Raw genomic sequence first — 12,123 nt, forward strand, 5'->3', positions numbered from 1 at the left:
CCGTTGCTTAAGCGATAGTGAAACAACATTCGACCGATGCACAGGAGAGTATAATAAACATTTACTAGTGTTTCTTTATCAATTTAATGAAATTATAGTATATATTAAATCAAATAACAAAGATGCTTAAATAGGAATATGTAAGAGTTGTTTTAGCGGTGTGATTTTATGTTTCTCACAACACTGTTATGACAATCGGAATTTGCCAATACAATACAGAAAGTATAGCCATATTTTGTTGCAGAGTTAGGAAGAGATGTTCACAGAGTAACGAAGAGATGTTCACAGTTCTATGTTGTTATCAGAGGAAATAACGATAAGGATATTTAAGCATAAATGTGCGTGTTATTGACTGGTTTCTTGCAAACAGCTGGATTTGATGCTTTTGTTTAAAATGTTTTAATCCGGGGGGTCTTTTTTAAAAAAAAAGTGAATTAAAAATTTTCAATTTTCTTTCATGTTTTTAAAAATTCATCATTTAGTTTAGTTATTTTTGCAACTGAAGAAAAAATGTATTTAAAATTTTGTAAGAATTTTAAATTGTTTGAGATAATAATTTATTTTTTCGTCTTTTGTGTTAAGCAAACAATTTTTAATGCATTCAAGAAAAATTTTGGGAAAAAGTGACAAAATTTCCCCTTATTTGCATAAATTTTTTCGTCGTCTGTGTTTGCTTAAAAAAAAAATTTGTCAAAAACTTACATCGTCCCCCCAATGAACAAACAAATGAAACAAACAAATAGTCCATATAGTAGAAAATACTAATAAAAAATGGATAGGATATCGTGAACAAAATTTCATTTCCCAAAAAAAAGGAAGTCATAAGAAGGATAAACAAAAACATGACGGACATGCAAACAAAATTGAGGAAGTACAGCAACAAAAGATAAAATATATAAGGTATGATTCTGCTTCTAAACTTAAAACATATATAGTTGTTTTATGATTATAATATCTTATTCATTATGTATACTGTTTTAAATTTTATTTTTAAATTTAATATCACTTCTTTAATTAATTGATCACTGTTTTGCATGTATTATTAATGCAATGTTTGATTCCATTAACGTTTTTATTATTGTATAGATACCATTGGCTAAAAAAAATTAAATAGGCGTATTTATTTAAGAACTTAAAACATTTAGACCAAATGACGAATGATATTCTTATTAAAAGAGTAGATGAATCCTATTTTTTGCTTTTTTAACTTAGATCCCTAAATTGTGAAACCACAGCTTTCAATTTTTCTAAAATTGTACTAACACTTTTTTGAGTAACAGACGTTCAAAAGCAGAACAGGGTTTTTAACCTTCATAGTCACTGGGGTGACTTGTGATCCAGGAATTAAACTATGGTTTGAAATTAATAAAGATGACCATTCATGTTTGATTTAAATAGAATTTGTTAAAGTGCTTCTCTTTGTTATTTAGTAGAGACTCTTTTTAATAAATTTCACGTTCAATTCTTCACTTTGACGTTAAAGATTTTGCCCAAACAACATAGGGTCATTTCATTTAACAGCGGTACTTATCATAAGTATAACGTTAGAGACCTATGGGTAAAGCGCGAACTTAATGTAATTTTTTACTGAAAAAAATTTTTTTTTTTTTCAATACACTGTTTTTTTTTGACGTTTTTACCAACAGGGTTTTTTCCTAAAAAATGGTTGACCTTTAAGTGATTTGGGAGAAATCCTATTTAGTTCAAAGTGGAAAGGCGGGTTTTGAAAATTGGGCCTTAAAGCATAACAGTTCCCCAGATGAGGTAATTCCCTTTGTTTGTTTTGGTCAAACAGTAAATGGTGGTTTTAAAGCGGTAACAAATGGTAAAAAATTTACCGAGGTATCGGCCAAAAATCAAACTGATCCCATTTAAAAAAAAAGAGGGTTTTATGAGAAATGAAGCGTGTATTGACCCAAAGAATTTTTCCCCCCTTTTTAATTGGGAAATTTTCTTTCAAAAAAACATTTGTTTGCCCCAAAAGTCGGTTTTAAGATCTATATGCTATTTTCTAGATCTCTTCGTCGGGTTGATTAAACGGATCAGATTTGATAATGTTATAAATCGTTTCCTATGCATTTTATCACAGTCGGATCAAAATTTTATGTGAGACAAATGATTCATTACATTGAAGGAAATTAACAAAGCTTTTTGTAACAGAACAAATAGATTACATCTGTTTATGTCTTTAAAGTTATTTTACATGCTGACATGTTTAGAATGCAGCTATAATATCGTTATTACAAAACTATAACTTGTGTGTCATCTGGTCTGTAATGTTTGCTATTCAGTCTGCACTTGCTTTGAAACTTTCCCTATAAATCTTTATGATGTTGTCCAGATTAAAAGGTGGAAAAGATATTAAGCGTAGAAAGTGTTTTGACATTCTTAAGGAGAGGAGGTATATCTGACAATTCTTGAGTTTTAAAAAATTATAGTCATTGATATACATTGTAGTTATAAATTCAAAACAACAATCAATGCATCAAAAGAATGCTTAGTTTTGTTAATATTTCTAATCCATTCACATTGAACGCAGAGAGTTGAAAAAGTTTAAAATGCTTGTTTATCATATAGAACCCATTTTAGAAGAAAACGATATTTGCAGCATTCAGTCATTGTAAATTACTTTTCAACACAATAATCGATAATGTGTTTTGATTTTCTTTAGATTAATTCAATTCACACTAGAATGTCATGATCGAATGTGTTTGAATAATACTTTAAATTTTCAACTGAGAACTCGATCGGCAATTAGAGTGTTTTAAGCCAAAGTTTTTAGAAAAAATATATTGTGCACCTGTACTTATTCTAAAGTTAAGTAAGCCTATAGAGATAACTATGGTAAAATATATTCCAATCACATCCATCTTTAGGTAATAAGCTGACAATTTAATAATTATAAACTAAAAGTAGACAATACAATGCCAAATAGTGAAGTAAGCTAATTATGTTGTATTGCTAGAGCGTTGCGTTTTTATATTACTTTAACCAAACACTAAACACTTCCAATCACCAAAGACAATCAATTTTATTTCTAAACACTTTTTATTTTGATATCTTAACATCGTTTCTGAAAAAAAACTGGTTTGCCATATACATTCACTTTTTTGTTACATCTTAAATACTCTAAAGCCATTATTAAAACATTATTTAACAAATGTTTGACATATCTAAAGTATTTAAATGTTATAGATTTCTGAGGCTTAATATGCCTTGAAGCAACCCAAATATATTTAAGATACATTCCGATTGATTTGTTCACACAAATGTGTATAAGATGAATTCGATGGTGCCTATACTTTAATAGCGAGAGTGATATTATTAATATAGGCAATACAGGCAACATGTTCCGTTTAGAGAAGCAATTACAACATTAATTATCTTAATCTTTTAAAGTATTAAACATAGATTGCAGTTTCTTATTTAATTTCGAAATATTTATAGTTAATTTTAGTCGACTCGACTGATGTCAAAACGTTAACAATAAATAATAACTGAACGTAACAAAAACTGATTCAGAAACTGAATATATTGCACAGTCTACATTTTGACCTTCTGTGTTATACAGTAATCTTTGCTTATAACGATATTCAGTGGACCTCCGAATTTATATCGTTCTATCCGGATGTCGTATATATGAGTGTGACAACCAAGTTTGAACCGCGGCAACAGCATCGTTTTATGCGATACGTCTAATGCAAAATTAGACTTTGCTTTACTCATAGATTTTAATCTTCGTGTTGTCCTGATAGTAGCTTTACAATCATTTTACTTATTATTTTGAATAACAAGTTGTTCCTATTAACTATATTAGCGTTAATCTGAGCATGACAACCTCTAGCAACATAAACGAAAGCGCACTTAATCATTATAATTGAATATTTTATTTATTTAAATACATTTAATATATGCATCAATGCTCAGTCCAGGATACTGAAGCAAAATGCTCCCAAAAGAATTAACATATTAGGTGCTATTTGTCTGAGAACATAACAAGTATATTCTTATGGAAATACAGCCGGCTAGACAAACAATAATGTAATCACTTATTAATAGGATTTTAATGGGTTATCCAATGTCACGTGAACAAATCGATACCTTTATCTTATGTACAATAACAATTGAGTGTATTATCTACAAAAGAACAGTGGTGACATTTACATTTCTTGAATAATTGAGTTCATTTTCATTAAATCACTTTATAAATTCACAATTTCATCTTCATGAATTCACGAATTTAACTTCACGAATTTACGATTTCAACTTAACCAGTTTACGAATTTTACTTCACCAATTCACGATTTCAACTTCATGAATGCACTATTTCAACTTCACAAATTCGAAATTTCATCTTCACGAGTTCACGATTTCATTTTCACGAATTAACAATTTCAGCTTGGAATCGTGAATTCATGAAATTGAAATCGTGAACTCGTGAATAATGTATGTTGAAAACGTGAGGTTAAATTGACAATTCTCCAAGATGAAATCGAGAATTCATGCAATTGAAATGTCACCTCTTGTTTTTATTAATTTTCATATATACCAGTACTGTATAATTCTGTTTATACATTTGAAAGGTTTTAACACGTTTCACACCACTCTTTTATTAATAAGCATGCTGAGCAATCAAGTGCATGATTACACAATATAATAAATAATTACTGACATGCACATAAACCTCTTGTTATGAGCGGGAACTGTGACGATCACATATACCATCCGGGTAAAAATAGCAATGGTTTAAATTGATCTATTGCTCTAGGACGTGAATATTAATAGCGTTAGACTAAATATGACCTTGACCTTTAAGCATCCACATTCAAAACTGATTAAAGTCATCCACGTAATAAAACAATGATCAAATGCAGTTTTGTATGAAGTATATTGGTCAAAAAGTCACCCAGTAAATAAACAGAAACAGTTTTTTACGTTTAGCTGTTAGCACGCACGCCCGAAAGTATAGGAATTTTAATTAAGTGGCCAGCATATGATTTGCTAAAATGTTTCTCTAGTTTTTAGAGAACCGTTTTTTTACGTTTTATATCACTGTGACCTTGACCGTTTGGCATAAAACACAAAAAAATAGAACAATTTCACTTCGTATTATCTTTATGATCGTACAGCCTGTAAATGGTATTTAATATACGGAGTGGAAATCCTAAACCCTTCTTCAATATTTTGTTGTCCTTTGAGGATGCAAGCCATACTAGAAATATGTCCATAGGACACGGATGCCCTTCATTCCCCTTTGTCAGTCTATTGACATACTCCAGGACAGTATGACAAAGGTTCAGACAAAGGAAATTCTACGTGACTCCCCCTACCCCTATGTTGTTGGGGCATACAAAACGACATCCAATTTTCATATGTTGACATCTTGATTTTTTCCTCCTCATTACAAATTTCAAATCTCAATTTCATATTTCAAAGTATGCTTAAAATAAATTTCAAACAAGCAAATCACCAAAATGCACTACGACACACGCTGATCGACAGTCCTGTAAAGTTTCATGACTCTTTGTCAAAGATGTTTTGAGTAATGCCAGACACATGTTGAAATTTTTTTGAGTAATGCCAGACACATTATTGCAAGGGCAATAACTCTACAAATACTGAATGAATAGATAAATAAATAAATAAAAAATAAGCAAACCCCAGGTGAATAACTACACATTCTGAACATATATTTGGGATTGCAAATTGTAACTAGGTCAAGGGTCAAATAGTAACGTTGTAAGGGGTTACAATAAGAACCAAAGAAAGTTGTAAAAAGAAGAATTGTAAAGGAAAATATTCATATTTATCATTGGCTTAAAACAACTGTCACATAATGCTAAATCAATGTCATAAACTGCAGAGCGTCAAAGGAATGTTTAATTCTAAATTCTGTCAATATTCTCCATTCAATCACGTAGAAAGCGGTGAGTTGACAGCAATTTAATTTGCTTGTTTGATAAATGGAACGTTTCTCAATATTTAGATGACATGAAATGTGATAGGAAATGCGACGTTTTACGAGAAATTAATGGACGTGTTAATACTTGTAAAGCTAATTTTATGATCTCTTAATGTATTGTGTTGTTGAGAAACAAATTTCAAGGAAATTGTCTCGCATTTATTTTGAGTCAATAAAGACAACAGAGTTTGAGGCTTATAATCGATAAAAGAAAGCAACATTTTTTTTAAGTCTTCGAACGAGAATCATTGATATTTATATTTTTAATATTAAATTTTCCCATATTTACTAGAAAAAAATGTAACAAATATTTTATTTATAATAAAACAGCTGTCCATGTGTGAATTTAAACAATTGATTCTTTAAAAAGATAATTTTTAACCAAAACATCCTCAGAACTTGTTATAAATTATAATAAATCTACAATGATGGATTTCAAACCAATGTTGCTTTTTTGTACAGGAAGTATACATGCCACATGTACGGTAGAAGTACCTTATCTCACACCCAACCAATTCTCAAACCTTTCATTCATGAGCTGTTCATTTGGACTATAAGTAATTATAATGTCATCAACTTGTGTATAAAAGCTTAGTTTCTGACAGACATGTCTGATCCTGTCAAATGTATGCTTTGTTTAAGAACTAGTTTGTCCATGACACTTGTTTTGCCGAGAAACCTGGAAAAAATCTAGAAAATGGGAATATCCCTGGATAGCAATAGCGGTAAAATGCAGGGTCAGCTCGAGTAGATCTATTCATGAGAGATAATGGAAAGTTATTATGTAAAGATATTCCATTCTTTACAGACAAGGTACAATACTTGTATTTTCCGTTCATAAAAATGAAGAAGAAAAAACAATACAAAACAAACAAATACAAAACAAACCGAGAAAAAGACAGCGTCAAACAGTAATGTTGCTGCTGGTTATTATCTAAAACCCTGCAGGCACCAATCAGAAGTTATGCAACAAGTAAATGCCATCTAATTTAGTAAAAGGCGGCTAAATACACTTCAATAATGAAATATGTTTTGTCTGATCTGTGATCAATATTGAAATACGTGCCTGAAGTTAAACGTTGTTACTCTGATAAAATCATAAGACGAAATTATCAAGTCTTTTGTAACCTAAGTAATACCTAATACCTCAGGAAAATACAACAATATTAACTACAAATAAAATATAACAACAAACTTCTTACTTTTAAGATCTTCTACGACATTACTTTGGGCATTTAGTAAACTTACATCCATTCAATATCCTCTTAAAAACGCTAGAGACTTCGCATTACATTGTGAGAACATAAGTGTTTATATTGCTTTTGATTAAAGGGTTAAATAATCACCTGCGTTGTGGTTTGTATGTGATAATATTAGGTGATAAAACTTGATATATTCAACAAAAATTTATATTAGACTACGCGCTAACGGAGTCTGACATTGGTTTTGCAGCTATGTATGAGTCCAATAGAATAATATTGTTCTCAACAGTGTATAATGACATATATTGAGTACGATATGCATTTGATATAGACAAGTTAGAAAGTATGAAAATGAAAACGAGGCTATATTGGGTGTGAAAACGAGGCTGAATTGATAAATATTTCCTATTGGGTCGTCACGTGGTTCAAACGCCGACAGTGCATTGATTTTACTTTATAATATGTGAAAAAAAGGATACAGTACTTAAACTTTTAAGAACAGTCACTTTAAATTGTTTCTTTCATTTTCAGTCACTGATGATTCACGATAGCAATCAGAAAAATATCTTCACAGTCTATGTTTCTAGCGTTTATCAACTTATCGGACTGTCGCGGTGCAGGCTTGCTGTTGCTGTTGCTACTGCAGTTTTTATCATTTACTAAAATCATATTCTTCCTTGCCCTTTAGTTACTAATTTATTGCATTGCATTGTCTTATAATTTCAGTCAAAAAGAAGCACAAGAAATACATCAAGAACTAATCACGGAGTATGCCTTTAGCAACGAAGAACTTATGGAATTGTCGGGATTAAGTTGTGCCGTTGCTATTGCCAATGTAAGTAAACTTTTCGTTTAAATATCTATGAGTTTATTTTCCAATTTTTATAATTTTAGATTTATTAACCGTGCCTTAATGTCCTCGCCTTCAATTTTTGATGGGCAAAGACACGAAATGGCACGACTCAGCCACCATACAATCCAGCTTAACTCATGTATGCATCACACATTGCGTAGAACGCCAGATATGTCTTACGATGTTATAACGGCCGCGTTTCTTGTCATTTTTGTCATATAAAACGTGACGTTATAATCTGTAGTTAAATAACATTTGGGATTAAGAAAGTGGAAACTTATCTCAAACGTTTTCATATTCGATTAGAGATTCATTTATACAATTTTCAGCATTTTTTTCAAACATTATTTAGCCTTTTTGTTTCGCACTACATAGCTTTGTGTAATGTAACTCAAAGTGTTACGTCTTTTACAATTGTTAAGCAAAACCTACAGAAACGGTTTTCAATTACTTTTGGTCAAACCTGGGACAGAAAATATACTCTTTCTGTCCAAGGTCAAACAGATGATATAATCTTCAAAATATTAATGGGTGTTGAAATTAAGCTTGTATACGTTAGTTCCTGACAACATTTTTGTGTATTTCTAAGTGTTATCCAGTAGAACAGATGACAAAGGACAACCATGCTGTTCTTGTTTGTTGTGGACCAGGACATAATGGTGGAGACGGACTTGTTTGCGCCAGACATCTGAAAATGTTTGTACGTAGTAATTCTTCTTTATATTTTCTTCCTTTTGGGATGTTCGCATCAGTAAATCTTATTTAAAAAAGCTGAGATTATTCAACTTTATCCAGTTTTATTTAATTTTGCTCTGTCTCTTAATGATTTAAATTGACTGTAAACCTTTTTAACTATTAAAGAGGAAACAAAAATACAAAGAACGGCAAACAATTACCAGAAAGAACAATTAATAACACAAAAGTGAGAAAGAATAGTACTGTAACATTGGTTGATACATGTATTGTCATTATCACTCAATCTCCTACGCAGTGATCTTCCTTTATCAGTACAGAGATCTCTGCCACCACGCACATTAAAAAATATTTTGTTATTTTATATCTTTTTAGCTTTTGAATTTATTTTTCATAATTTGTATAACTTTGATAATTTTTGATAAACTTTAACGAACGTACATTAGGTATGAAAAGTTAAAAATAAAACAGAAAGAGAAAAATGACTATGTAACGGTCGATATTTACACTTGACTTTCCATGTTACGTCGCGAGACTTTCATCATCATGTGACGTCTGTGAAATCTGCCAAGGGAGATAATCATGTGAGGAATTTATATTATATCACTGTTTCTTTTTCAGGGATATAAGCCGACAATATTCTATCCGAAGAGACCAAATAATCCTTCGTTTGACAGTCTGTTTAAACAGTGTGAAAGCTTAGACATGCCTGTTTTATCATTTTTCCCGTCTGAACCACATTTAATTACAGACTCATATAACTTTGTTGTTGATGCATTGCTTGGATTAGGCTTTAAAGGTAATGTGATGTACATGTATTTCTATTTCTAACTGACTTATCAGGGTTTTTTTTTCTCTGAAAGGAAATCAGGAAATACATCGGAAAAGACGCAAATATTTACGACTGATTCAAACCTTAAGTGTACTGTATTATCAGGTATAGGTACATAATTATTTCCTTAGCACTGACTGAATGTGCCATATTCCTTTCTTTGAAAACCAGCTTGTTCAATTAAGAAGGAAAGAAATCTTACAAACAATCTAACAATAAGTATATTAAATTAGGATCAGAAGTTAACAGAAAAATGTACTATGAAAGGAAAAGTTTATTTATATAATTATGATAATATTTTTATTTTCTATTTCATTGCAGGTCCTGTTAGAACAGAATTTGAATCTGTTATGGAAACGTTAAAGAAAATCGAAACACCTATTTGCAGTATAGATATTCCATCTGGTAATCTAATTATCTATTTCAAATTTTTCATAAAATATTATTGATCCATTTTTAATCCCATAAAGAAAGAAATAAATGGATTATCGCATAAACAGTTAAATTGTAGGCTAATTTTCTTGATTGGTGTGGATTATTCATTTGCCCACTGTTGAACTTTGAATCAAATATTAGTGAAATAATATCACTATAACAAAACTATGAATTAAATATTAGTGAAATAATATAACTATAACAAAACTATGAATCAAATATTAGTGAAATAATATTACTATAACAAAACTATGAATCAAATATTAGTGAAATAATATTACTATAACAAAACTATGAATCAAATATTAGTGAATAATATTATTTTAACATCACGCTGATTAATATTCAATTGGAGCGATATATTTTCATGTGACAGACGAATATAACAAATGAGAAATATGCGTACACCCAATAACAAGAATAAAACAGAAATATTACTGTAAAATCAGTCAATGTATTTAAATTTCGAACACACGAACACCTTTTGTATTTTAACGCGCATTTTATGTAGGCATCCGTGGAAGATAATCATATATTGCGTTTGAGGTACACTCACATTGATTTGATTTCAATAATATACAGCGTAGGTGCAATTATTATTACTACTACTACTACAATTATTTCAGGATGGGATGTTGAGACAGGTGATGAAAATGGACTGAAACCAGAGATGCTTATCTCCCTTACCGCTCCTAAAATGTGTGCGAAGTTATTCAAAGGCAAGCACCACTATCTCGGAGGACGTTTTGTACCAAAAACGCTTGAACAGAAATATGAGTTAAATTTACCGGTTTACCCGACTACTAATTGTGTTGTCGAGATTAAAATTGAAAATGAAGATACCAATTGCAAAGAGAATAATGATGGTAAAAGTGAGAATTAAGACAAAGACGATCACAAAGAAAAATGGAGATATTAGTTTTCATCGAAAAGCTATGTTAACATACCACTGCTGAACTATGACCCTAGATAATACATAGTGACATTCAGGCCTTAATATGTTTGCTACCTGGTTTACTTTTTAACTTTGTCTTTCGGATCGGAATGTTATTCTTTGTTCCATAATGAATTTTATTATTGATTTCAATCAAAGTGCATCATCTCTTTTATATCTGGATTCATTGAACTTTAACAATACTATAACCACTACGGAAATTCTCCTAGTCGAGCTCGGTTTCACGCTGCAAGAACGGAAATTAATGATGACGTCAAACATGTGAAGATACACAAATATACTTTGTTTCGTTACATCTCTCGATCTATAATGAATCAAAGAACCTCATGACCTCGAATTATAACAAAACCACATTTCTTCATGGTCCGAATACAACTTTATATAGAATAACATGCTATGCTTTGATACAATATCACTCGTACTTAAACGATGAAAATGTTATAAGAGAACTTGCGTAAAATATACTTGTGTTTGTTACATGGTTACATGTTTGTACGAAATGATGATTAAACAATTTTTAAAAACAACAGCGGTTTCTTATGTTTCCTTTTTTATTTTGCTGTCTTTTAATTGTTGTTGTTGTTGTTTTTTTTTTTTTTTATTATTATTATTATTTGATTTATTCAATGCTCCGGTCACTCCACGGCGGCGATCTCGTGGTGTCCTAAAAAAAGATAGGAATGTGGAGGGTAGCGCCACGATCGCAAGCAATGCCTCAGCATCGCAAATAAACGATCAAAGCACGCACTGGGATCATGCTCCAAACAAACTCGCTGTCATATACCTTTCTGTTATTGGCGCAGTTAGGTTGGGTTAAGGATGCAGATGCGGCTATAACTGAGCAAGAACGCTGAGAACTAGCACATGATACATGTTTGTACGAAATGATGAGTTAAAAATTTTTAAAAACAAAAGCGGTTTCCTATGTTTCCTTTTCTATTTTGCTGATGTTGGAATGTGGAGGGTAGCGCCATGATCGTAAACAATGCCTAAGCATCGCAAAAAAAAAACGATCAAAGCACGCACTGAGATCATGCTCCAAACAATCGCAAGAGAATATTGTATGGCGTTCTCTGAGATGTCTCTGCAATTCAACCGCTAATTATCTGTGCCTCTATGGCGTTTTACGGATTTTTTTATAATGCGCACTAACATTGACTGTGCGAAGCTGTCACGGCAAACATTGCGCGG

General features: G+C 31.2%; 1 protein-coding gene across 1 annotated transcript; it reads left to right on the top strand.

The window, feature by feature from the left end:
- The first annotated feature begins 771 nt into the window (after nt 1-771).
- On the top strand, nt 772-11,483 carry LOC132717563 (NAD(P)H-hydrate epimerase-like). The gene is given in 7 exon segments (XM_060701055.1): nt 772-804; nt 806-900; nt 7,891-7,999; nt 8,607-8,717; nt 9,332-9,509; nt 9,864-9,947; nt 10,604-11,483. Coding segments are annotated over 7 exon segments (867 nt in total). The 3' UTR covers nt 10,861-11,483.
- Nucleotides 11,484-12,123: the final 640 nt, after the last annotated feature.

This window comes from Ruditapes philippinarum, unplaced genomic scaffold, assembly GCF_026571515.1.
Source record: "Ruditapes philippinarum isolate M1 unplaced genomic scaffold, ASM2657151v2 ctg8530_1_1_1_1, whole genome shotgun sequence".
Taxonomy (NCBI): Eukaryota; Metazoa; Mollusca; class Bivalvia; order Venerida; family Veneridae; genus Ruditapes; species Ruditapes philippinarum.